The following is a 27,760-nucleotide window of genomic DNA, read 5'->3' as shown; positions in this document are numbered from 1 at the left end:
CCCCCCCCCCAGCAGGGAACTTGGGGAGAAGACGGGAGGGCTGCTTGGTAGGCTCTTCTTGTCTCTCAACTTCCTCCTCCCCCCTCCCCAAATCGGAGCTGGGGAAAAACCTGCCGCTACATAATGAGCTTCTTCTGACATCTCCCAGGTCAGCCGGGATGGTTTACACCTCCCCTGTTGGATGGTGCTAAATTTAGCAGCCCCGGGATTAGGTAAAGTTTCCTTCCTCCAGACGGCACCTTTAATTGGCCATGATGTGTGGCTTCATGGTCCAGAGAGCACAGGGCGCTCAGTGGGACGAGGGAGGGGAGCCGGGAAGGTTATACTGGTCTCAAGGCAGAAGCGGAGATGCTGCGGAGTGGGGGGGGGGGACTTGGTTACTGGCCGCCTTGACTGGCACGGGTGCACCGTCAGTCCCTTTGAGCTGGTGTTGATGGCTGATGAAGAGCTAAAGAGACTTCATTTTGCTCTGCCCGGGGCAGACGCAGATCCCAGAAGTGAGAGGCCCGCATGGAGCCAGAGAGTCTTCAGCTGAAGACCGTGGGGAAGATTTCCCCAGCGCCACCCCCCCCTACTATGCATCCCTTGGCCCTGAGATGATTTAAGGTTTCAAGTCCTTGCTATTTTGCCAAAAAAATATCTGTTTCACTTTCACATCTACCTTGCATGAATGTTGTGCCATTTTCTGTTCTTAGCACTGAATCCGTCCTGTAAAAATATATGTGCCTTTCAGCGTTCTCTGTGAATCAGTAAATCAGCTATTGCATACATTGCATGTGGCATTAGACAATATAATTAAATCCTCAAACGCAGTCACATATCATAAAAATATACCAGCAAGCCAGCCCTCTTTAACCATATTTAACCCAGCCCGGATTGAACCCTAACAGGATAATAATATCAGGCAGAGTGTTAAACACTCCATTAATGGAGTTTAAAAAATGGATAATTCATGGCAGGTCTTGGCTTGGCCCCCAAAACAACCAAATAGTGCCAGACAAAAGTGATGGGAAAGGTACGCCACAGGTGAGGTGCCATGACCGAAAAGTCTCCTTCCCTGTTGGCTGCCACTGATGGCAGCAAGAAACAAAGCGGTGTCTCTTAATATGAACCTAATGCTGGTACAGCTTCCCGGGGGGGGGGGGAGCCCTTGCAGTCCCCAGTCCCAGGCTACTTAGGAACTGGCACAACTGGCCTGTTGCAAATAGCACAGGCTAGTGATGTCATCCACTTAGGGTTGCCAGCCAGTGGCAGGCGCCCAGTGGGGACATTGTTTCAACAGTGTGATGTCATTTCCAGGGCGAACCTGGAAGTGACATCACACCACTCTAGGATTCAGTGGAAACTCTGGTTTTACCATAGAGTTTCTGCTGAATTCTAGAGCGGTGGGATGTCACTTCCGGGGTTGCCCTGGAAATGACATCATATAGTCTCTGTGATGGTGGTTTTTTCTTCTTTTGCTCCCACTGGCCTCCTGAGTGGCAGAAGGTGTTGGGAGATGCTGGCAGGAGGTCTCCCACTATAGCAGGAGATCTGGCAACTTTATTTCCACCCTATTTCTGAGTAGGCGAGGTGAGCTCCCCAACCCCTTCAGTTTCTAAGTTGATGCAACAATGCATAAAACGTTGGCCCAGGCCTGACAGGACCACTAATCTTCCGGCAGGCACCCACACCGCAGCTGTTGCATTCCACGGTGCAGGAGTGGCTCCCTTCTGTTATTTAAACCTCTTGCCAGCCCTCTTCGGGTTGGCATCTATATTTCCTCCGCCTCCCCATAACTCCCCATTCTCCATTTATCTGTCTGCTGTCTCTCTCCTGCAAACGCTTCCCACGATCATTTCTCTTCCTCCCCAGCAAGTCCATCTTTCTCCTGCTTTGACGCAGATCTATGATTTTACATTTGGGGGCCTCCCGTCCCGTGGATGCCGGGGGAGGGGAAAGCAAGTTATATTTCTGCGGGGCTGTTGGGAGGGGAGAGATGTGACATGACAAAGCAGAAGCATCTCTTGCCGCCAGCTTCAGGCACCTCTTCTGGTGGCTGGGAATTCTACACCGACATAAAAATATTCCAGGAAAGTGCAGGGCTGAGCCTGCAAAAAACAACAACAACCCAATTCTCAGGAAAGGATCAGGCCCTGAGAAAATCCTGTATTTTTCCTCCTAGCTGAACTGAGCAGAAAAACCACAGTGGCAACAGGCGACGGGACGACTGACTCACGTTGCAGTCAGACACACAACCAAGGGCCACCTGGAAAGACCTTTCCAAGCACAGTTGCTGCTAACTTCTGCCTGCGAGATGCCTTTGGGGGGTAGGCCAAGCAGAACACCAGTTGCTGGGAGGTTGCCTGCTCCTTTTGAGCAGGAAGTGGGAGGCCGGCCCTCAGCTCCCAACCAAAGATGCTGATTTGGGGATGTGGCACAGGAAGTCCTGCTGGAGAGTCAGGCCCTTTCCACACTTGGATCTCGTCCCTGGTTTTATCAGAGTTCAACTTGCGACACAATACCTTGCATTTATCCCTGGTTATAACGGTCCTTTCTGCACGAGACCTTAAATCCTGGTTCAACCCTGTCCCCGAACTTACATTCTACGCTACATGCAATTTCACCCCTGTAGTTATCTCGGGGTACTTTTACATTCTACGCTACATGCAAGTTCACCCCTGTAATTATCTTGAGGTATTTTTTGTTTCCACATTACAATGAGGTCACCCCGCTTTTGCCCCACACTTGTCCCGGGATAAACGGATGCTGTTATAACCAGGGATAAATGCAAGGTATCGTGTCGCGAGTTGAACTCTGATAAAACCAGGGATGAGATCCAAGTGTGGAAAGGACCAACACAGCATCCGTTTATCCCGGGACAAGTGTGGGGCAAAAGCGGGGTGACCTCATTGTAATGTGGAAACAAAAAAATACCCCGAGATAACTGAGATAGCTTGGCTCTTGCAGCATTATCGGTATTTTGGGGGGGTGAGTTTGTTTCCCCCTTTTCCTTTGTTTGTCAAGCCACACTTAAGCCACGCATCAAACCCAGCAAGCTTAATGGCTGCCAACGGTCCACGAATGTCTCTAACCCTTCCGCACCTTGTGGCGTGAGTTCCACAAGTTAGTTGCACATTTTGCAGCTCTGGGTTTTCTGCAGCCAGATCGATCGTCATAAGAAGCTGCCTTACTCTTCTGGGCAGGGGCTCTCTCAGGCCTTTCTTGTTAGAAGTGGAGGACTTGGTGTTGTCTTTTGTCTCAAACTTGGGAAATGGCACCGAAGAGTTTAGATGGATAGAGAGGCCAGGACACACAGAGCATCCTTTCCTTCCTGCTATCTGATCCTTTCCTTTGAAGTAGAATGCTACTCTTAGGGGCAATTTCCGCTGAGTCTGCTCTTTCACTCTCTTCTCTCTCGCACACACACAAAAGAAGGTGCATGCTCTCTCCATCTTGCACCACAGAGGCTGGACATGCGTCCAGCATCCAACACCATCTCGTTAGTTAGAGCAGGTAATCTATATCCGTCTCTTACTTGCACTCTCCAGCATGTATTTCCTTTAATAAACATTGCTTATTAGTTTTAGAACTGACAGCTGACTCCTCCATGTAATTTCGTAAGTCTGTCGCCACACCTAGCCCCAGCTCTGCTGTGTTAAAGCCTTTGAGCACTTTGCTATTCTTCCATGGTTCCCTGGCAGTACCAAGTCCAGAGAATCCAACATTTCTTAGCTGGGTGACCAAGAGGCCTTCTCATGGGAGAGGCCAGGAACACGCCTGAGGCCATCCACGTGCAAGGCAACAACCACAACCATGGTGTTTCCCTGCACAATTGTATTGATATCCCCCCACATCGGGACTAAAGTTGGTTATAATGCGCCAAGGACAAAAGCGTCTGGCTTTTTTGTATTCTGAAAAATGTTGTGGGAATGATAAATAAGGACGAAACTCTGCCTCCGGTTCCATTTGGTGGGGGGGAAACAGCCCAATCCTCCAATCCGCTATTGAGCCAGTCAAGCGAGCCGACAGCCGTGCGGGAGCTCCTGTCTCCGTCCTCCCCCTCGTCCATTTTTTTAAAAAAGGAATAATTTGGCTTTTGCCGTGATCAGCGCAGGGGAAGTGGAGGCTTGTAGGGGAAGTGCGGTGCTTTGACTGATGCTTTTTTTTTTTGGCCGGATCTATATTTCTGGGCTTGTCAGAAGGCATCTGCTAACGACTATCTGGCCGCCGGGGATACACCTGAAAGGCCATCAGATCCCGTGGGGGCAGAAAGGGGCTCAAAAGGTGTGTTCGCGTGGGTGGTTTCTACCCCTCCTTCTCGTCCCATCTCAGCATCAGTGGCCGGAGGTCTAACTACACATCCCGGAGATGGAAGGGATGCTGCTTCCAACCCCTCCCTTGGTGGTCACGGGCGGTGCGGGGAGTGAAACTCGCCTTTGGCTTTTTGTTGTCCTCTGCTGATGAATTCTTGTTATTGCTTGTTTTCAGGGCCCTTGGCATTTCCACTTGGTACGAACTTGAAACCACCCCTCCCCCCAACACCAACGCCACAATCCGTCATCCCACACATACCATCTCAAGAGCCATGAAAAAGTTTAATTCTGAAATTGCTGTTAACATATTCTGCATGTCTGGAAAATGCCATCTTTTGCTACTTTAGTTTAATAGCCACCAGCTTGAGAGTCCTACAAGTTATCTATTTGTTTTAACTTTCTGGTCACTAAAAAGGGATTATCCTGCCAATGTCTTGATTTTTTAATTCTAACAGACCAACAAGAACACAGGAAGCCGCCTTATGCTGAATCAGGCCCTGGGTCTATCAAAGTCAGTATTGTCTACTCAGGGCCGGCTCCAGCTTATTTTGCACCCTAGGCAAGGATCCCTTCTGCTTCCCCCCCCTGTGCGCCCACCAATTTTCAAAAATAAATGCATTTTAGGAAGAATGAAAAACACAAATAATCAAGAAACTCCCAGAGTACGGGGCCGGGTGCAGTTTGGTGCCCCTAAGGGCCGTCCCGCTCTAGGCGATCGCCTAGTTCGCCTAGTGAGTGAGCCAGCCCTGTGTCTACTCAGACTGGCAGCAGTTCTCTGGGTTCTCAGGCAAGCAGAGGTCTTTCCCATCACCTCCTGCTTGGTCCTTTTAACGGGGGGAGGTGGAGATTGAACCTGGGACTTTCTGCATGCCAAGCAGATGATCTACCACTGAGCCATGGCCCTGTCCTGGAAGAGAGATTTGGAGGGTAGCCATGTTGGTCTGGTCAAGTCCAGCAGCCCCTCATTTGCCAACAGAAATCTGAGGGAATGCCCTGGCATGGATAGCCCAGGCAAGCCCGATCTCATCAGATCTTGGAAGCTAAGCAGGTACGACTCTGGCAAGTACTTGGAAGGGCGACCTCCAAGGAATACCAGCAGTTGGGAGGCAGGGGCAGGCTTTATTCAGCCACCTCTCTGGATATCCTCCAGGCAAAGAATCCAGAAGGCTCTGCACACTTTCCCTGGCAATGAGTCGGAGGTGCTTGTTGTAAATCCCATTTAATAATATGAGCGGGAGTGGTTCATCCTCTTTTCCAGACTGTTTTTCAAGATACAGCATTTCACAAGGAAAATGGTCAGAAAATTCTGTGGGATACTTGTGAAGGAGACATTTAGAAGTTTCTTCGAGTTCCCCAGGCTCTAGAATTATATACTTCAGGTCTGTGCAGAATGCAAAACAAACGTAAGGGGTTGTTTTGAACTTTAGCTGTCATGCACAGATGACATTGCCCAGATCAGTATTCCCTCTAAGTTGAGTTAGTGTGAGCTAGCTCGCAGTTTTTTAGCCTCCGGCTCACACATTTTTGTCTTCGCTCAGGAAGGAGGGCTCCAGAGCCGACTGATTTATGCAGTGGCCAAATTGGTCCCTCACAACTTCAATGCCAGGAGCTCACAAAGTAGAATTTTTGCTCACAAGACTCCACAGCTTAGAGGGAGCCTTGGTCCAGAGTTGCCTCAAAAACATTCCTTCTGAATATCGACTGTGGTTGTGGAGCTACCACTGAGAAGATCCTGCCTCTTGTGACCTCACTTTCGAGGCCATGTGGAACGGGACGGCCTTTCTCTCGGCCTCTCTCCTCCCACGCAAATCTTGGCAGTCGCTTCCACCCGGTGTCCTAGACTCAGGCATGCTGGTAGGATCAAACTCTTCTTGAGAATGCCACAAACAGCCAATCAGAATAATAACCGTGAGCTCTTCCTCCCTCCTCCAGCTCCTCCCATCTCGATCTCAGTCATTGCCGCAGACACGCCCGCCCCCTTCAGCCGCTACCAGGCCCAGAACTTCACCTTGGTTTGCATCGTCTCCGGTGGGAAGCCAGCCCCCATGGTAAGTCGCTGGGAGGGGAGAGATCTGCGAGGGAGGTGTAGCATGAATGGGAATATAAATATTTTTCCCTTTGTGATTATTCATATTTTATAGATTTTTCTCCTAAGTAAGATTTTATTAGGAGGTGATGAAGGCCTACTAAATAGTAGGACTTTCTCTTGTAGGTTAGATTATTTTTCTAGCTGATGCTAGCAGACAAGAAAACAACATTCTTTCGGTATAGAAGATAGAGTTAATGGTTTTTAGTTGTTTAGGGTAAAACTTTGCAGTGTAGGACTCCCAAATCTCGCCAAATTGTGGCGGGGGATCCGCATGTCTTTGCAGAATCCGTGCCACAGGGGCGGCGAGACGCGTTGCACCACCGTCGCCAGGACATGACGCTACGCGTTGCTCTGGCAGCGGGGCTGTTTGGAGCCCCGTTGCCAGAGCGACGCGTAGCGTCATGTCCTGGCGATGGCGGGTGCAACGCGTCTCGCCATCCCCGCGGCACGGATTCTGCAAAGACACACGATCCCCCGCTGCGACTTGGCAGCCCTATTGCAGTGTCTGGGTCAAAAAGGATTTTAGCTTCGTATCAGGAAAAAAACACCTTTGGGTATGAAGAATCCTTGGCCAGGAGAGCCAGTTTGGTGTAGCGGTTAAGCGCGGACTCTAATCTGGGAGAACTGGGTTTGATTCCCCACTCCTCCACTTGCACCTGCTGATGTGACCTTGGGTCAGTCACAAGCTCTGGCACAGCTGTCCTTGGAAAAGAGCAGTTTTGGTTAAGAGCCCCACCGACCTCACAGGGTGTCTGTTGTGGGGAGGGGGAGGGAAAGGAGTTTGTCAGCCGCTCTGAGACTCCAAGTAAAGGGCGGGGTATAAATCCAATCTCCTCTTCTCTTCTTGGCCAATATTATTCAGGTTAGGTTAAGTAAACACTTACGATCCTGTGTAGGCACACCTTCACATCTGACCAATGAGTGGACCATTACTCAAATGATGCCCTGTCCTTTGTAACCAATTATGCTTTTTGAATGTTATCCTCATGACTGTGTCATTTCATGTATAAAATGTCATGTACTTCCTGATTGTGTTCAGAAAGCAGTCGACTTTTTGATAGGCTGGTTTGGCCTAACTGTTTTCAGGTGTCTTGATTGCAATTAACACACGAAGACCGTCCTCCTCATTTTGACTTCATTTTTTTTTTGATTGGGAATCTATTTGTATAACAGAGGGGAGAGGTGGAGGTTTATGTACCCTTTGGTGTAGCATCTGTGTCCGAACCGGGCTCCTTCCTGGTATCTGGGCTCTAAGCGGAGGCTGAGCAACAGGATGGCAGCCACCAGAAGCTCCAGAGTTTTCTTCTGCCTCTAAAGCACAGGGGAGATGAATTTGGAGATTGAAATGAGCCTGTGAGAAGGCAAAAGGCCCTTTTTTGCATTGGGGGAGGGGGCCCTTGACAAGGTCAGTCTTGTCTCCTCTGACGAGCAGAAGTTCCTCAGGGTCCCAGGCACAGAAAGGTCTTTCCCATCCTCTCCTACCTGATCATTTTTAGCTAGAGATGCCAGGGGTTGAACCTGGGACCTCCAGCATGCCAAGCAGTTGCTCTGCCACCGAGCCACACACCCCTCCTAAGACGAGTGACCAAAGTCTCTTCAGTACATTGAAGTGACCTGCAAGCCATTTCTGGGTGACTCAATCTCGGTCCATTGCAGTTCAGCTGAGTTCAGAAAAGCCATTCGATGGAGCTGAGCCGCGCGGTCCCTTCCGTTTTGTTCCAGAAGATTGACAGCACTGATGAGGGAAGGAGCCCCATTAGTTCACCCAAATCATGAGCGTTAGAAGTGATGGAGGAGGTCATGAGGAAGCAGGTCAGGGGATGACGATGAGTGATTAAAATGTGGAATTCGCTGCCAGACGATGGAGTGATGGCCACGGGGACGGAAGGCTTTGAAAGTGGAATAGACAGACTGATAGAGGAAGAGGTCTATTGGTGGCTACCAGCCATGGTGACTGGAGGAAACCTCCATGCTCAGAGGCAAGTCGGCCTCTGTGCCCTGCTGTTGGACCTCGGTGTGAGACAGGATGCTGGACTAGATGGACCCTCACTGGTCTGATCCAGCAGGGCTCCTCTGATGTTCTCATCAGGGGAAGGCCTCAGCTTCTCTGCCTTGTTGTTGGCACTCCAGAGGAACTGGTTGGCCACTGGTGTGAGACAGGATGCTGGACTAGATGGACCACTGGTCCGATCTAGCAGGTCTCTCCTTATGTTCTTTTGAAGGCCTCGGCCTCTGTCCTGTTGTTGGCTCTCCAGAGGAACTGGTTGGCCACTGGTGTGAGACAGGATGCTGGACTAGATGGACCACTGGTCCGATCTAGCAGGTCTCTCCTTATGTTCTTTTGAAGGCCTCGGCCTCTGTCCTGTTGTTGGCTCTCCAGAGGAACTGGTTGGCCACTGTGTGAGACAGGAGGCTGGACTAGATGGACCATTGGTCTTATCCAGCAGGGCTCTTAGATTCTTCTCAGGAGAAGGCCTTGGTCTCTACGTCCTGTTGTTGGACCTCCAGAGTAACTGGTTTGGCCACTGTGTGAGACGGCATGCTGGACTAGGTGGACCGCTGGCCTGATCCAGCAGGGCTCTTCTGAGATTCTTATGACATGTGGTCCAGAATTTGCAGCATTCTCAGGATTAAAACAAACAAGGCACTGAGAGATTCATGGTCAGATTCTCTCATCTTCTTTACAATGCTGACCGAAGCCACGAAAGGGCCCTTCATGTTTCCATCCCTGCACGGCGCAGAGTCACCTGGAGTCGGCTTGTTAAGTGGAAGTCCACATCTCTGAGCTTAGGTGAGGCTCAGCCGCAGTTTCAGGACTGTGAAATGGGAACGCTGGTGACCTGTCTCAGGGCTGTTGTGCCAATGTTCGGCATAGTGGTTAAGTGCGCAGACTCTAATCTGGGAGAACCGGGTTTGATTCCCCACTCCTCCACTTGCACCTGGCTGGATGATCTTGGGCAAGCCGTAGTTCTGGCACAGATGTTCTCTCAAGGACAGTTCTGGAAAGAGCTCTCTCAGCCCCACCTACCTCACAGGGTGTCTCTTGTGGGGAGAGGAAGGGAAGGAGATTCGAAGCCGCTCTGAGACTCCTCTGGGTAGTGAAGGGCGGGGTATAAATCCTTGGGTCAGTCACAGTTCTTTTGGAACTCTCTCAGCCGCACCTACCTCACAAGGTACCTGTTGTGGGGAGAGGAAGGGAAGGCGATCGAAAGCCGCTTTGAGTCTCCTTATGGGAGAGAAAAGTGGTGTCTCAAACTCTTCTCTTCTTCTGGGGCATCTGCAGTGCAATGTAAACTTTGGCCCCGTGTTGTAAAAAAGAAGGGGGGGAAAGACCTACCAATTTTGTATGCCTTCCCCCTCTCACTGCCCACACCACATAATGCCAGTTTGGTGTAGTGATGAAGTGCGCGGACTCTAATCTGAAAGAACTGGGTTTGATTCCCCACTCCTCCTCCACTTGCAGCTGCTGGATGACCTTGGGTACGTCATAAGTTCTGTCCGAGCTGTTCTTGAAAGGGCAGCTCTCTCAGCCCCATCCACCCCACAGGGTGTCTATTGTGGGGAGGGGAAGGGAAACGGGATTGGAAGCCGCTCTGAGACTCCGAGTGAAGGGTGGGGTATAAATCCAATCGTCTCCTCCTCCTCTTCTTCTTCCTCTTCCTCCTCTTCTTCTTCCTCTTCCTCCTCCTCCTTCTATTGTGATTTTCCTGTGCCACCCTCTTCAGAGCTGAGATTCCCTCTCTAGTCCAGGGTTATGGCTGATGTTTTATTCCATCAAGCAGTTGTCTCATTTCCCTTTTGAGGCCATCCCTCTGGACTGCGTTCCCCAGAGTGGTTCCTTTTATACAAACACGAGCAGGAGCTGGAAGGGGTAGAAGTTCCTGCATTCTGGGGAATTATTTCTACTTATGCATTCCCGTATCTGAAGCATTTAAATTCTGAAAAGGGATGGGGGTGGGTGGGAAATAAGCTTTTCTCTGTTTCTTAAAAAAAAAAACACAACACTTATCTGCAAACATTCCCGTGGCTGTTTCATTACACCATGACATCGGAGGCTTGAAAGAAGCTTTTTGGAAATGGAATGCAATCTTCTCTTCAGAGAGACAAATTCAAAAAGATTTTAACAGGCTTCTCCAGAGGCACTGCATTGCAAGCTCTCCACCCAGACCCCTCCTCACATGGCGGAATCTGCTGCATGCACACACCTGGGGGGTCTCATGGTTGGAGAAGCTCTTGGACTGGATATGGCTAGGATGGCTCTCCGCACGTGCTTAGGAACACCCTTCTTCTGCTGCTGGTCCTCCATTGCCTCTAAGGCTCTGTGTTTGAAATAGTGTGATTCTAGTGGAGGCCTGGCCCTAGAAGTGGACCTTGTCTCCAAACCATTTTCTGGACCTGCATCAGTGCTCCCTCTAAGCTGAGTTAGTGTGAGCCAGCTTACAATTTTTTAGCCTCCGGCTCACACCTTTTTGCCTTAACTCAGGAAGGAGGGCTCCAGAGCAAACTCATTTATGCAGCAGCCCAATCACTCGCTCACAGCTTTAATGCCAGGAGCTCACAAAGTAGAATGTTTGCTCACAAGACTCCACAGCTTGGAGGGAGCATTGCATTACGGGAGCAATGCAGCTTTTCTCCATCCGGCCCTGTGGTTTGATCCTCCATCTCTGGTGTTCCCTGGTCCCACCCAAGCACACACAGAGTCACACCTGCAGCTGCCTTACACCCAATCAGACCACCAGTGCATCAAAGTCAGTACTGTCTACTCAGACAGGCAGTGACTCTCCAGGATCTCAGGCTGAGGTCTTTCACGTCACCTGCTGTGCTGCCTGGTCCTTTTTGGACTGGAGATGCCGAGGATAGAACCCGGGATCGTCTCTTCCACCGCACCGCAGCCCCTGCTGGGCTCAGTGGAAGCAGCAGCCGGTCAGTCCTGTGACAGGATTGTTCCTCTTGGGAGGAAGAGGTGTTGAAAGTTGTTGGTTAATTGCATTTTTATCCTTCCTGTTCTTGAAGGAGTTCAGGCTGTGGGATGCGTGGTTCCCCCCTCCCCCTTTAATCATCACAACAATACTGTGAGGTTGGTTAGGCAAGGGGGGGGGGCTTGGCATACAGAAGCTTCACTAGATCTGGTGGGGATTTGAAGGTGGGTCTGACACCTTCAAATGCAGTGGCTCAAGTAGTTAAGACGCTGAACTGCAGGCTGTGGAAGGTCAGTAGTTCAGCAGTTCGAGACCCGAGTGCCGCATGACGGAGTGAGCTCCCGTCTCTAGTTCCAGCTCCTGCCAACCTAGCAGTTCGAAAGCAAGAAATTGCAAGTAGATAAATAGGGACCACTTCGGTGGGAAGGTAACAGCGTTCCGTGCGCCTTGTTGTTTAGTCATGCCGGCCACATGACCACGGAAATGTCTTTGGACAGCGCTGGCTCTTCAGCTTTGAAACGGAGATGAGCACCGCAACCCTAGAGTCGGACTCGACTGGCTTTCGAGCAAAGGAACCTTTACCTTTACCTGACACTCTATTGACCAGACCACCCTGTCTCAGCAGTCCAACGGTGGCTAGTTTCACCCTGGAAACTGGGCAGGAAGAAAGGGGTTGAAACTGCAGGGATGTCCCAGGCCAAAGATGACCAGAGCAGCAGTGCCCCTGGGCAGTTGAAGGATGCCCAGCTTTGGGCGTGTTTGAAGCAAGGTGTAAGGCAAGGCGCCCTCTCTAGGGTTCTCTCGCCTTTGTCCTATAGGCCACAGGGTTGGAGCCCAGGGGTCACCGCAGGTACAAAAGTTTCAGGCGTTCTCCTCATTCTGAATTTCTCCCTAAGTTTTGGGATTTGTTTTCCCCAAACTGAAAATTATGCATTTGGAATCCTTTGTCATCCTCCTTGTTTTTGAAAGGTGTGCTGTGCATGCACGGTTTGTTTCTCACCCCTTTCAGGGCCTTTCCCTGCTCCCCTATATACCTGTACTTGAATAAAACAGTGAAACACCCCCCCCCCCATCTTGATGCATATGATTGAACCAATGATTAGCTACTGTAGATTTTCCGGGCTGGATGGCCATGGTCTTGGCATTGTAGGACCCGATGTTTCGCCAGCAGCTGTGACTGGCATCCTCAGAGGTATAACAGGGAAAGATGGAGTACTCTCTGTGTCAAGGATTCTTGAGGGAGGGTGTTACCAATGTATGCATCAGTAACACACTGCAAAAAAAAGAGAAAAGATTCCTGATGTGGTCATATGTATGATTCTTTGCAAGTTTTCTAGAGGCACTTGTGAACATGAAATATGGAATATGAATATGGAATATGAAAGAAGTGGAGTGGGCATGCTCAGTATCTGGTATTAATGTTAGAAATTCTCCTGGTTAAAGCTGAGTTCAGGAGGAGTAGAATGCCAGAGCTGGTGAGACTTTGGAGCAATCGAGGAACATAATGGGGAAACCATTCGTTCATTTAATTTTTTTGTGAGTATGTGTGTCAGTGGGGGGGGGGGAGTGTGCGTGTGTGTGTATGCCTGGAAGTTATGGTTGACTTCTGGTGACCTCTAGTGGGGCTTGGACATTTCAGAGAGGTGGCTTGCTATTGCCTGCCTCTGCATCCCAACCCTGGTATTCCTTGGAGGTCTCCCATCCAAGGACTTGCCAGAGTCGACCCTGCTTAGCTTCCGAGCTCTGACAAGACCGGGCTGGCCTGGTCTACCCAGGGGGGCATTCCTTTATTCAAGGAAGAAGTCTACGTAGCACATAGGCTTTCAGACAAAATAGTGTAACAATAATTAAAATGTGTAATACAAAAAAGGGAACACGGAAGGAACGGGGGAATGCCTTTGTCCATCCAGCAGTCTTCTCAATGCCTGCTCTCCTCCCTCCCTGCAGGTCTACTTCAAGAGAGACGGGGAGCTGATCGAGGTGGTGCCCTTGGCGGAACCCCCAGTCAGCGCTGCTAGCTTGCAAGACGGCCGAGCGTCTCGGAACCTGCTTAACCGGGACATGGACGACACCAAGATGCAGAAGTCGCTCTCCCTCCTGGACGTGGAGGACCGGGGCGGGAGGCCCTTCACGGAGGACCCTTTCAAAGGCCTCACCCCGGACCAGGGACTTTTGTTCAGCCCGGCCACGGAGGTCGTCCCAGAGACTGTGGTGAGCCGGGAGTTCCCCCGCTGGATCCACAACGTGGAGCCCATCTACTACTTCCACCACACACACATCCCCATCAGCGACGGGACCGTGGAGGTGCGGGCAATGCTCATGTGGACGCTTAACCCCCAGATAGACAATGAAGCCCTCTTCAGTTGCGAGGTCAAACACCCTGCCCTCTCTATGCCCATGCAGTCCGAGGTGACTCTAGGTAAGAAGGAGGGGCTCCAGCGCCGTGGCCGGGGGGGGGAGAGCAGGGGGGTGGGGGGGGGGAAAAGAGCAGGTGTGGCCCCTGGCGAGGGGACCAAGGCACACCTCCACTTCTGTTCCGAGCTCTCGCCTGCCAGGCGCCCTGAAACCATTCACATGAACACAGGTGCTTTCCAGACATTGGATTCTCCAGGACAGTAGATACCAACCCGGAAGTGAAGTGGGAAGCACTTCCTTGGAGCGGACAAAGAGGAAGGGATTTAAAAATGGCAGGGGGTGTAGATTTCATAATACAATAGTGGAAAACACAGTCAGAATTCTAAGTCAAATAGCAAATACAGCTGTGCAACAAACAACACTAGTCTGTCTGCCTGCCTGCCTGCCTGCCTGCCTGCCTGCCTGCCTGCCTGTCTGTCTGTCTGTCTGTCTGTCTGTCTGTCTGTCTATCTCTATATCTCTATATCTATTGATAGTGTTAATAATAGACAAAACAGTACTCCACATATGTGAACAGAACCAATAAATGAAGTTCAGTTTATTCGGTATATCACCAGCCCAAGAACCAATAAAGTGTAGGTATAACAAAGTAGTCTTCAATTGACATTGCTTATAGCATAAATTTAGCACAGTAGTCTTCACGTTACATGGAGCATATAACAACTAGCACATGAAGAAGAAATCAAACCGATATGAGTTCAGCAGAGAAGTCTTCAGTTGCATGTAGCATATCAACGAAGAATCCAGATATTATAAACTTCGTTTCGTTGAACTTCCTCAGTAATTGCAATGACTAATGTAATTTATACACAACATTGATTGCATCAGCTTCTGAAGTCATTTGTAAAGACAGTGTTTCCAAAAGGTCCTTGTATTAATGGGCAACCAGTCCTATTCTTTAAGTGGAGCTTTCTTCTGTGGCTTTTTAGTCTGTGGCTTTTTAGTCTGCTGATTTTTAGTCTGTTAAATCTATGCTATAAGCCAAGGGTTTCAAACGTGCGGCCTGGGGGCTGGATCAGGCCCCCGAAGGGCTTCTATCAGGCCCACGGTGGAACTGGCTGTCTCCTGCTTCTTCTTCCAGTTCTGCTGCTGCTGCTGCGTCATCGTAGGTTTGCAGCTTACAGATACACACCTGAACAGCATGCTCAAGACTGCAACAGCACAGACATTTTGATGCAATAATTCAGAACAAGAGGTGTCAGTTATCAGACACTGTTAAACAAAATATTGCAAGAGTGCTGATGTTTTAAGTATGATTTTATTTTAAGTAAAAAAAGCCCTCCTTTGTGTTTGTGTCCTTTATAAAGTTCATATCTCCGCTCCCTGGCATTACATTTTATGACACACATGGCCCAGCCCGACGAGGTCTCCTTTATGTCAGATCCGGCCCTCATAACAAATGAGTTCGACACCCCTGCTTTAAGCTATGTAAATTGAAGATTCCTTTGTTATACCTACACTTTATTGGTTCTATTCACACCTATGGACTTTACTGTTTTGTCTATTATTCACACTATCAATATATATATATTTTTGTAGCGTTATTTGTTACACAGCTGTATTTGCTATTTGACTTAGAGGTGTAGATTTGCCACGAACATTGGGGTTTGGGTGGCGTGGCCGCAGCCAGCAAACCTTAGAAGCACTAAGGGGGGCTAGGCCTGGCTTTGGTTTTTGGAAATCCAAGGGTGTGTTCAGATGGGCACCTAATCCCGTCATTATGCCAGCTTGAATTTTATCCCGATCTTTTTAATCCATGGTAGCACGACCAGACATCCCCCTGGTGAATCGTCTTACCGCGTGCTGCCTCTGTTGTGGATTGTCTAGATGGCATCCACTGAAGGAGGCATGCACGGTGGGGTTTTTTGAAACTTCTTGCGCATGTGCATAGGCGTCACAGCGCATCCCTGTTGAAGGAGGTGCGCTGTGGTTTTTTAAAAAAACTTTTTGCGCACGCGCATAGGTGTGACAGCACGTCCTTGTCGATCCGCGCATGTGTAGAGATTTTTTTAAATGGCGCCCGCTCGGGATGGTCTGACATCAGACCACCCCGACGGGAGGATTGCGCGCTGGTGGAACGATCAGGTGGGTGAAATTCCGCAGTTGTCCTGCAGGTAACCGAAAACTCCAGATTAAAAGTGCTATCTCTTAAGTACGGCTCCGAAGCGTGGCAAAACGGGATGCCCACGGAAGAGGGACGTTTCCCAGATGTTTGTGTCTGGACGTTACCTTTAGATCCTTGAGGCAATCGTGCCTCGCGCGGATCTAAAGAGCCATCTGATCGGACTCCTAGCGTGTTCGTGACATCACTTCGGGTTTAAAACCTTCCGTGGGCAGGCACAATCCTGGCATGGTCCCTGATTCTCCCCTCTGGCATTTTGGGCAGCAAGACCTGGTGCGCCGAAGTGCGGAACATAGTCCCTGAGTATGAGATGAACATGGCCGTGGAGAGGGGCCGCCACAGGAGCTCAGGGGGGGGGGGACAGTCCCAGTCTTGGAGGGCTTCGGGGGGGTCCCTGGTGCCCCCTTCTGGCTTTGAGCCACTGTTTGGATAGGAGCTTTGGGATGAGCAGCAGCCAGTGCAGCAGCAGAATGTGTTGCCACACAGCTCTGAGCTTGCAGCACAGCTGTGTGCTGGTGGCTGGCGAAAGCAACCTGTGATCGCTGGAGCAGGCCAGGAACCAGGTGTTGATCAGTGGAGGGTGGAACGGCACGCTGTGCAGGGAGTGCGGGCTTTTTAAGCCCATGGGTGTCGGGGAGGGGTGAAGGAAGTTTGCAGGAGCATTGTGTCATGAGTGGAGGGCCCATGCCTCAGCGCTGTACTTGCAGAAGGGCCTGGATTCATTCCCTGGCATCTCTGGGTTAAACAACCAGGCAGGAAGTGGCGTGAAAGACCTCTCTCTGAAACCCTGGAATTTCTGTACATGGTCTGATGGGGAGAGGCCAAGGTTGTCAGTGGTTGTCAGTGGCGGCTCCTAATCGAAGGCCTGGTGGAAGAGCTCCGGGTTGTTGTTTTTTTGTTATAATTATTTTATTCACTTCCTTGATAGCTCACCTTCCTCACTGAGACTCAAGGCGGATTACAAAATCTCAAAATCCTGCAGCCAGACAGGGAAAGACGTTATGGAACTCCCCCTAGAAGCATCAGTTGTTTTCCTGGGTTTGGAGAAGGGAGGGGGAGGCAGTGCCCCACTTTAATTTTGTTGTTGTTCAGTTGCACAGTCGAGTCCGACTCTTCGCAACCCCATGGACCACGTCACGCCAGGCCCTCCTGTCTTCCACCGTCCTCTGAAGTTTGCTCAATTTCATGTTTGTTGCATCGATAACACTGTCTGACCATCTCATCCTCTGCCGTCCCCATCTTCTTTGACCTTCAATCTTTCCCGGCATCAGGGTCTTCTTCTCCAGTGAGTGCTCCCTTCTCATTTGGTGGCCAAAGTATTTGAGCTTCAGCTTCAGTATCTGGCCTTCCAGGGAACAGTCAGGGTTGATTTCTTTTAGGACTGACTGATTCAACCAAGGGACTCTCAAGAGTCTTCTCCAGCACCATAATTGAAAAGTATCTATTCTTCTTTAATTAATCTATTCCACTTTTAAGTGGTGAGGGCTAATTGTCTCCAGAGCAAAGTTTGAGTCCAGTTGGCACCTTTAAGACCAAAATATATATGAAAGCTGATACCCAGAATTAAACTTTGTTGGTCTTAAAGGTGCCAACGAGACTCAAACTTTGTTCTTATGCTTCACATCAACGCGGCTACCCGCCTGAAACTGTCTCTGGAGGATTTGCGTGCCTTCAGGCTGTTTTGCGGAGAGAGCGCGTGGGCAAGGAAAGAGGAGCGGAGGCCCTTCTCTCCCCCATCACAGACACCTGTCTCTTGTCCAAAGAATCCTACGTTTATTCACAGTTCTCTGCCTGTTTGTTTTTTACGAGATTTCTGTGCCACCTTTCCAGAATTCTGCTCGAGGTGGTTTACAATTAAAATAATAGATTGCCAATATTAAGAAAAAGACAGTAAAGCAAGCCTAGGGTCATTAAAAAAAAAAAACCCACAGAATAAAGCTGTCTATAAAACAGACCTCAGCCCAGAAGCTGGTGATAAAACATCTGGGAAAGATGAAAACTCCTCATTAAAAGCCTCGGTGAAAAGGCTGCTCTCAGCTTTCCCGAAAAAGCACCCCTACAGATGTGCGGCAGGATACGTGAATTTATTTGCACATTAATGGTCCATTGTGTGCCTTGAATTAATCAACTTTAAATGCTTGGATCAGCTGACAGCACAAACCTGGGAGAACCTGAAGTGTCCTGCCGCTCCCATGCTCTTTCTTTCCTCTCTCTCTTTAGCCAAAGAAGCTCAGTCAGAGAGCTCCCTTGTTAGGCTTGCCACCTCCGGGTTGGGAAATTCCTGGAGATCTGGGGGTGGAGCCTCAAGAGGGTGGAGTTTGGGGAGGCGAGGGTCCTCAGTAGGGTATAACACCATAGAGTCCACCCTGCAAAGGACCTATTTTCTCCAGGGGGCCTGATCCCTGAGCTGGCCTTGGCTGGAAGGACGAGGTAGAAATTTAATCAATCAGTCAATCAATCAATTGTAATTCTAGGATGTCTCCAGCTCTTACCTGGAAATTGGCATCCCTATCCCTTGCCTGCTCAGTCCAAAGGGCCATCTGGCCCATCATCCTGTTTCCAGTAGATGCTTCCAGGTAGTCTGCAAGCGAGAGATGAAGGCAGCTGCTGTTCCTGCCCATTTGTTCTCAGAGATACACTGCCTCTGAATATGGAGTTTCCACTGAGTGATGTTGATGGAGCCTTCCGTGAATTTGTCTAATCCTTTTTTTAAAAAAATTCTAAGCTAGCCTCCTCCTTGTCCAGTCCTGCTAGACCAGGGGGAAATGTTTGAGAGCAAAGATGCTCTTGGCGGGTCCTGCATTGGGCAGGGGGTTGGACTAGATGGTCTCTATGGCCCCTTCCAACTCTGTGATTCTGTGAATTCTACGATTCTCTGAAAGTTGCCAACCTCCAGGTGGGGTGTGGAGAGCTGTCGGAACTACAACTTATCTCCAGACTACAGCGGTCAGTCCCTTTGGAGAAAATGGTGGCTTCGGCACGATACCTTGCTGAGGTTCCTCCCTTCTGTAGATCTCTCCCTTCCCCAGGCTTCACTCCCCAATCACCAGGAATTTCCCAGCCCGGAGGTGGGAACCCTGTTTGCAAGCTAGGTTTCCAGGGAAGCAAATTGGGGCAACGACAGGAACGACAGGTTGTTCTTCCAGGCGTCCAACGCCGGGACTCTCTCTTTCTCTCGCTCCCGAATTAATGAAGTTCCTTTTCCCCCTTCAGCTCTGCCTCCTTGCGCTTTCATTATGGCTTAATGGGCTCTGCAGGCCATTAGTAGCCGTCTGAGGCGCAGAGCATGCCTTCCGACTGAGCTCTCTTGTCACACTGAAAGGATGGCCCTGCCTTCCTCCCTATGCGCGGGCGGGCCCTTCTCTCTCGCTCTTTCTCTCTCTCCCTCCCTTCTCCCCTTCCTGTCTCTCCCCAACAGAAATCCCGGCTCAAGGGGTGGTTATCCGGGGGAGCGATCAGGGAGATAATTTCTTGCTCCCGTCTTTTGCGCACAGCATCCAACCTAACGAGGCTTTGGTGAGACCCAAGTAAATGGAACGGAGGGATTTCTCTTTTCCGCCTCTCTGCACTCACCCTCCGTTTCATCCAAGCAACTTAAGCTTGCTACTAGGACTGCGCCTCCAAGATATGAAAAATACCTCACAGTCAGTGTTCCCTCTAAGCCGAGTTAGTCTGAGCCAGCTCACAGTTTTTTAGCCTCCGGCGCACACATTTTTGGCTTAGCTCAGGAAGGAGGGCTCCAGAGCAGAGTAATTTATACAGTAGCCAAACCACTCGCTCACAAGTTTAATGCCAGTAGCTTCCAAAGTAGAATTTTTGCTCACAAGACTCCACAGCTTAGAGGGAACATTGCTCACAGTCCCTCTTGACCAAAGAATCCAGAAGGAAAGGAGTCACCTCTTTGTCTCAAAATCTGCCTGCCATGATTTCCCAAAGCTCCGGATGAGACCGATCGCGTGAAGAACACGGGAGCTGCCTGGTGGGGTGAAACTGAATGTTCCCCCTGCATCCCGTTTCCAATAACAGCAAGCCAGGTGCCCCCAGGAAGCCGCCCAGGCTCGAGGGCAGCAGCTCTCCTCTTCTGTTGCTTGATGCCAGCAATTGGTGTCCATGGGTATACTGCCTCTGGATACGGAGGTTCCATTTCTCTGTCATGGGGCCAATACCCGTGAGGAACCAAACGCTCCATGAATGTATTGGATTCGTTCTCCAAGCCTGTGGCCATCAGTGTCTGTTAGCCATGAATTCAGCGTGGATAATTAAACGGTGTGTGTATGTGTGTGGGAAATCATAAGAACATAAGAGAAGCCAGTGTTGGATCAGGCCAACGGCCCATCCAGTCCAACACTCTGTGTCACACGGTGGCCAAAAATACCAGGTGCCATCAGGAGGTCCAGCAGTGGGGCCAGGACACTAGATGCCCTCCCACTGTTGCCCCCCCCAAGCACCAAGAATACAGAGCACCCCTTACCCCAGACCCCGAGAGTACCTATCTACACCTTGTGGCTAATAGCCACTGATGGACCTCTGCTCCATGTGTTTATCCATAAGATCATAAGAGAAGCCAGTGTTGAATCAGGCCAACGGCCCATCCAGTCTGTGTCACACAGTGGCCAAAAATACCAGGGGCCATCAGGAGGTCCAGCAGTGGGTCCAGGACACCAGAAGCCCTCCCACTGTTGCCCCCCCAAACACCAAGAATGCAGAGCATCACCTGCCCCAGACCAAGAGTTCCTATAAGAACATAAGAGAAGCCAATGTTGGGTCAGGCCAGTGGCCCATCCAGTCCAACACTCTATCACACAGTGGCCAAAAATACCAGGGGCCATCAGGAGGTCCAGCAGTGGGGCCAGGACACAAGAAGCCCTCCCCCTGTTGCCCCCCCCAAGCACCAAGAAGACAGAGCATCCCTTGCCCCAGACCGAGAGTTCCTCTCTATACCTTGTGGCTCATAGCCACTGATGGACCTCTGCTCCTTTTGCCTTTTCTTAAACCAACTGCCAATCTAATCAACCACAAGAAGCAAAGAACCAAAACACTGGGGGAGCTATAAACAGAATATTTAAAAAGACAATGGGTAACACCTGCTCAATCCGTGCTTTGGGGAGGGCGATACAGTGCGGCTGGCCTTGCCGTGTCTCAGAAATTGGCTTTGGGGTCCAGTCCCACCCGAGTTTCCCTCACTCCAGAACTTTTCGAGTTGTGGATGGGAGGGTGGGTGGGGAAAAGAGGTTGGCGAGAGATGCGGCCTCCGTTCCTCCGTCTCCAGGCCTCTCAGCCGCTTCTGAGAATTCATCCCGGAGCTGCTTGCTTAGCCAGCGTTGGGGGATCAGACAGCCTTCAGAGCTGATCCGGGGGCCTTAGTGAAAACTCTCCCGTCAAAGGAGGCCTTAATCACTTTAGAGAAGTCATTAAACCCCCGTTTCTTGATCCAAGGCTGCCGTTGGCCCCTTTCCTCCTCTTCGCAGGCTGGAGGAAGATTAGCCGATGTTCTGTAAGGCGCTAATCCCGGGAAGGGTGTCCTGATCAAACAATTCATTGAGTTGTGTCTTTGCAAAGAGCTTCTCTTTTCCTGTCAAACTCGGCATTTACATATTAAAGACAAAATACCTTTTATGTTAATCCCAGAGGAATAGCCGCCTTGGGCTGAGAGAGACATAAATCTTGCACTTGCCAGATATGGGCACCGTCAAAGAGACCCTCCGCTTGGGGGAGAGGGGCTCTTGGGGGGGGGGGGCTCAAAACCCCCCCCAACCCCCCCCCCCCCAGTGTATTTTCGGCTTTGGTAGTCGCTGTAGCAACAGACAAAGGGAGACGGAGTCCAGGCTGAACTGTCCTGGGCAACCACTTTCTGATGCGAAAGGGGGAGTTTCCATGAACGGAAGATCTTCTCCGGAAAACTCCACTAAAAAGTGACTTTGTCTTCCCACTTTGGCTCAGTTTCACTGCTGTCTGCGGCACCTCCCAGCGGCTGCTCGAGGTGCCATATTTACCAACCAATCAGGGACCACCCAAGCAGGGTGGTGATGTCATGGCAGGATGTAGCCAATCAGATTTGGCTACCTGATCAGCACCGCAAAGCCAAACCAGCATGGAAGCGACACTTCTTGCCGACATTCTGAGCAGGAGAATATTTTTGTCCCATTTTGTAGTTCCCTCCCCCCACCCCGCCACCGCCACCACCAAATCATTGCAGCAGAGAACTGTGTGTGGCAGGAAACGTTTTTTAAAATGAGAACAATCCCCCCTCCCCAATTTTGCTTCAGCCGCTGCATGAAACCCGTCTGAGCAGGTTCTTTCCATGCCAGAGTCACTGTCTATCAAACTTGCTGGACCTTGTGAATGATCCCTCTGTCCCCACCAGGGGTCATTTCCTGCAGGAGCGTGGAGGAGCGGAGCTCCAGCAGTAAAGAGCCCAGGGGGCGGGCATATGTGGCAAGCCCCACCCCCTGCTCCCAGCAGCCCTCAGTCAGAGCAAGAAGCAGCCAGGTAAGTTGCAGAGCTCCCCCCGGCCCCCCGGCCCAAAACAAGACCAAGTTTTATTCAGGTACAAGCTCTCCCTCCTCTGCAAGGACAGATCTGCACGTCCCCCCCCCCCAATAGCTAGAAATCCAAAACAGTCCAGTGGAGCCTGAGCGGTGGGTGTTGCCTTCTGACACACTTCCGGTGATGTCAGGGGGTGTGGCATATGCAAATAAGTTATGCTAATGAGTTGTGCTGATGAGCTCCTGCACCTCTTTTTCTACAAAATGACCCCTGGTCCCCACGCCAAGCATCCCTGAACACAAATGTGTCCATAAAGCCGCCTGCTGAGCCAGCACCAAGATCTGTGGATTGGGATCACCCTTAATCAAATACTGGAGAAGAGAGCAGGGACTAGTGTTTCCTCTAAGCCGAGTTAGTGTGAGCTAGCTCACAGTTTTTTAGCCTCCGGCTCACACATTTTTGTCCTAGCTCAGGAAGGATGGTTCCAAAACAAACTCATTTATGCAGCAGCCAAATCGCTCGCTCACAACTTTAATCCAAGTTGCTCACAAAGTAGAATTTTTGCTCACAAGACTCCACAGCTTAGAGGGAGCATTGGCCGGGACCCCTTTGCACCCCAGACCCCTAAATCACGCACCACAGCAGCACCTCTTCCTAAAGTGAGGATAATGGGAGAGCTCTGTGGGTGTATGTGTCTCTCTCTCACACACACACACAGACCGCCAGGAAAGCTAATCTGAATCAAAGGGAATCTGCTGCTTTGACTCAGAAGTCAGAAATGGATCCTACCTGAATAACGGTTGTCCACGAACATTGGAAATAAATTATATCTGGCATTCGGGAGTGATTAGAAGCCTTCCAATCAAATGTCCATTCTGGAAATGTGCCTTTTTGCTTTCAAGTTCCCAGCTGCGGTGTCGGGGAAAGAGCAACTCAAAATCAGCAGAGAGGGGCCTGATGGGGACTTTGAGAACAGGACGGTCCCACTGGGTGGGACCTTTCCACTTCCTGCCAGTCCCTGCACTGTTTCGGTGGCCTTGGGAGGGTTTTCTGTAGAAACACGCAGCCTGGTTGCCTTCTGTTCCCCGGGGCTGTGCACACGTTTGGCAGGCAGGGGGGAATCTTTGCAGGTGCCTTCTGGAAGCAAGACAGGACCCGCTGGGGGAGAGAGAGGCCAAGGTATGGCCAGGGGCACCGGCCAATCCGCAAGGGACAGAGGCAAAGGCTTTGCTTGCGCATGCTGGGAGGCAGACAGAGAGTGCGGATTTGGCAGGTGGGGACACGGCTCCCCTGTCCGTCCTGTTCAGCCCACAGGCCCCTACAAGGGGCAGTGATGGATACTTTGGACTAGCGAGGAGGCAGGCAGCGCTACAGAGATGGGGGGACAGAAGTCGTTGCTCAGGCTCCCCCCAGTTGCAGAAGGGCTGAGGGGGGGCAATAGAAGCAGAGGCCAAGGCTCTGCCCCCAACAGAGTGGCACCCCGGTCCTCAGCAAGAGGGCATTTGACCACCTGTTAGATGCCTGTTAGATGGTTTAGTATTTAATTTCTTAATTTCTTAATTCAGCAGAGTTTAGCAGAGTAAAAATGAGTCTGAGTCCATGGTAGTTTCAAAATATAAAAAGTTTACTAACAACCTATCAAGGGTAGGGTAAACAGGAGGTAAAATAACAAAGAGCTTTATTTCTACATCCTCAAGTCTAGATAGACTTCCTTACATGGCTAAGGTCTAATGGAGAGAGATGGAGACTGGAGCTTCTTCTTGCTCAGGGACAAAGAGCCATAAAATGCTAAATAGTAACACTCCATTCCCCAATCAAAACAACAAACTAGATCTGCATCTGGCGGGCTTTCTAACTCTCTAAGCAGATAGGATACAAACAAACATGTGATTCAGAACACAATATTAACTCAGTAAATACTGAATAGAAGTGTTCTAACTTGTAACTTCCAACACCCCTTCTCAAGTTATAACACTGAAATCATGCAAATTTAAACTTTCACGAAGATTCTCAAAACGTTGCTTGTCAAGCGGCTTGGTCAGGATGTCGGCAGTCATCTGGTCAGTAGGACAGTAACGAAGTTCAATGAGTCCTTTGTCTTGTAAGTCTTTCACATATTTGCATTGAAGAGCAATGGTCTTACTCTTGGATTTGGTGCTCTCACCTTTGCAGAGAACGATGCAAGCTTGATTGTCCTCATACATTATTATTGGTTTCGGTTCATCTATTCCAAAGTCTTTCAGTAGATGAATGATCCAGTACAGTTCATAGCTGGCACTTTGCGCTGATACACATTCAGCTTCTGCAGTAGAGATCGCTACAACAGATTGCTTTTGACTAGTCCAGTCAATTAAACTGTTTCCATAGTAGAATAAGTATCCACTTGTAGATTTTCCATCAGTTGTGTCTTTTCCCCAGTTGGCATCCATGAATCCAGTCAGTCTTGGTTCATCACAGGATGAGATTTTCAGTTTGTAATCCAAAGTTCCTTTTAGGTATCTTGCCAGTCTTTTTACAGCTTTCCAGTCATGGATAGTCGGTGAGCTGGTCTTTCTGCATAATAGTCCAACAGCTGAAGTTATGTCTGGTCGACAAATTTTGCTAAGATACAATAATTTTCCTATTGCTGATCTGTATTCGTGGTTATTTGGAAGTAGTGGTCCCTCTGTATTCTTGAGGTAATCCTTTTCAAGAGGTGTGCTCACTGGCTTGGAATGTTTCATTCCTACAGATTCAATAAAGTCCATGATCTTTTGCTTTTGGCTTAGAAGAAAACTTCCATCATCAGTTCTTTCAATTTGTATTCCAAGATAGTGTTTTATAGGTCCCAATTGTTTCACTTCCACTTCCTTGTTTAGTTCATCTGCTATTTCCTGTACATCTCCTTGATTTTCACAACAAATAATCAAGTCATCAACATAAATGAGTATGTACTGATATTGTCCATTTTTGATTCTTGAGAACAAACACGGTTCTGCTATTCCTTGTTGAAAGTTCTGTTTTTGTAACAGTTCAGTCAGTTTCTCATTCCACGCTTTTGCTGCTTGCTTTAGTCCATAAACGCTTTTGTTGAGTTTGCACACTAGGCCTTCTTGTCCTTTTGTTGAAAATCCTTCTGGTTGTTCCATGTAGATTTCTTCATTCAATTCTCCATTGAGAAACGCAGTTTTGACGTCCAAATGTTCAATGTGCATGCCCCTTGAGGCTGCTATGCTCAAAAGTGTTCTGAAGGTTGTGTAGCTTACAACAGGTGCAAAAGTTTCCGAGAAATCGATTCCATATTTTTGAGAAAATCCTTTTGCGACAAGACGAGCTTTGTACTTGTCCACTTCGCCGTCAGGGTTATACTTCACTTTGTACACCCACTTACAGCCGATGGCTTTTCTTTCTGAAGGTAACTCAGTAAGAGTCCAAACTTGTTTGTCTTGCAAAGATGCAAATTCTTCTTCCATGGCATTAATCCACTTGCTTCTTTCAGATGCAGGTAGTTGATTAACTTCCTTCCAGTTAGTAGGTTCCTTTATTTGTTGCACACTTGCACAAATTCCGTACATTGGTGGTGGAACACCTTTGGTACTCCTTGCTGATTGTCTCACAGCAGTTGTCTCTCTTACCCTTGGCGTTGCCTCTCCTGGTTCCCCTTCTGAGGTGGAATTCCCTTGTTCCCCTTCTGAGGTGGAATCCTCTTGTGGAGATGGACCTGCCTGGTCACAGGTGGTCTCTGCAGATTGCCAAGTGATCACATCAAAGAAAGAGACATCTGTAGATTCCTGATTGACAGGTTGTGCTGTGGACTCAGCTGGCTTAGGAGTTTGCAGGATGTTACTCTCATCAACATGTACCACATTGCATTCTCTAATTACACAGTTTGTAGAATCAAAAATTCGGTAGCCTTTTCCTCCTTGAGCGTACCCCACTAGGATACCAATTTCTGCTCTTGGCTCTAATTTGCCCCTTTTCTCTTTTGGAATGTGGGCATAGGCTTTAGATCCAAATGCTTTAATGTGTTTAAGTCCAGGCATCCTGTTATGCCATAATTGAAAAGGAATTTTATTTGTAGTTTTAGATGGAACTCTATTGTGCAGGTAAGTAGCTGTATTGACTGCTTCACCCCACATATCTTCTGAAATTCCAGATTGTATTAGCATAGAACGCGCCATTTCTAGTATGGTTCTGTTTAAGCGTTCCGCTGTTCCATTTTGTTCTGGAGAATAAACAATAGTTGTTTGATGTTCAATTCCTTCTTGTTCCATGAACCTTTGGAACTCACTGCTGCAATACTCTGTGCCATTGTCAGTGAATAACACTTCAGGCGCTTTGCCAAATTTATTTTTAACAGCAGCAACATAGCACTTAAATTTGTCAAGTACTTGGTCTTTACTTTTAAGTAGGTAGGTATAGACATATCTGGATTTTGCTTCCATAAAAGTCACAAAGTATTTACTACCACCAGTAGATTGTTTGATAGGGCCAACAAGATCTGAGTACACAGTCTCTAGAAAACCTTTATCTTGTTCTGGATTTTTGCCTCTGTAACAAGGCGCTTTGCCTTTTGCCTTAAAACAGGTATCACAACCATTACTAATAGTATTGCATTCAACAGCATCAATATTACAGCCCTTCAGAAGCTTTCTCACACTTTGTAAATTTCTGTGAGCAAACATCACATGCCATTTAAATAAACAGTCTTTGTGCTCACATTCAGATGATTTTGTGTGAAACACAGGTCCACTTGTGTCCAGTTCATCATTTTCAGTTATGCCAAGATTTCTTACATAATGGTAACTGTCGTGCTCTTCCATAATGAGCTCGACTCCATCTTTGTGCCAAATTTTTCCTTGTCCCTTTTTAAGATTAATGTTAAAACCAGCAGCAATAATTCTCCTTGAGGAGATCAGACAAGTACTAGCTTCAGGCACAAATACACAATCATTTAAAGTCATTTGCTGAATTTGGCCAGCAGAATTTAACACATTAAGAAAAATCTTTCCTGTTCCAGCAACTCTCAATGGTTCATTATCAACTTTGATCAGTTTGGGCATCTCATCTTTATTCAGATCAACAAAATATTCAGCACTGTTGCAAATGTGGACGGCACTCCCTGTGTCCAGTAGCCACAGTGATTCATCACTGTATTCTCTGCTATGATTAATGTTTACAGCAAGCACATTCGCACATTCGGCTCGCTTTCCTGCAGTTTCTGGCACAGCCTCTCTCAGGAGAAACACAGGCTTGGATTTTTCCTGCCCCTGATGACCGTTTGGCTTCCCATTGCCACGCCCTCTGGCGTTTCCTCTTACAGAAGAAATAGGGGGAGAGCGCATGTCTTTATTTCTTTGATCTGTCTGTGATTGTCTAAACCAGCAGTCTTTGGAAAGATGGCCCGTTCGGGAACAGACAAAGCATTTAACGGCCTTCTTTACATTTCCTTTGT

At 49.1% G+C, this 27,760-nt stretch overlaps 1 protein-coding gene across 1 annotated transcript in view; it reads left to right on the top strand.

Moving 5' to 3' along the window:
• IGSF21 (immunoglobin superfamily member 21) overlaps positions 1 to 27,760 on the top strand; it is a 193,538-nt gene that overhangs the window by 149,537 nt on the left and 16,241 nt on the right. The window contains exons 8-9 of the mRNA XM_015412564.1: positions 6,228 to 6,343; positions 13,251 to 13,722. Of these exons, the coding sequence (XP_015268050.1) occupies positions 6,228 to 6,343; positions 13,251 to 13,722 (588 nt within the window). The remainder of the gene's footprint in view (positions 1 to 6,227; positions 6,344 to 13,250; positions 13,723 to 27,760) is intronic.

Source organism: Gekko japonicus, unplaced genomic scaffold, assembly GCF_001447785.1.
Source record: "Gekko japonicus isolate JY-2015 unplaced genomic scaffold, Gekko_japonicus_V1.1 scaffold131, whole genome shotgun sequence".
Taxonomy (NCBI): Eukaryota; Metazoa; Chordata; class Lepidosauria; order Squamata; family Gekkonidae; genus Gekko; species Gekko japonicus.
The sequence above is the reverse complement of the archived record's forward strand: the minus strand, read 5'-3'. Positions and strand labels throughout refer to the sequence as shown.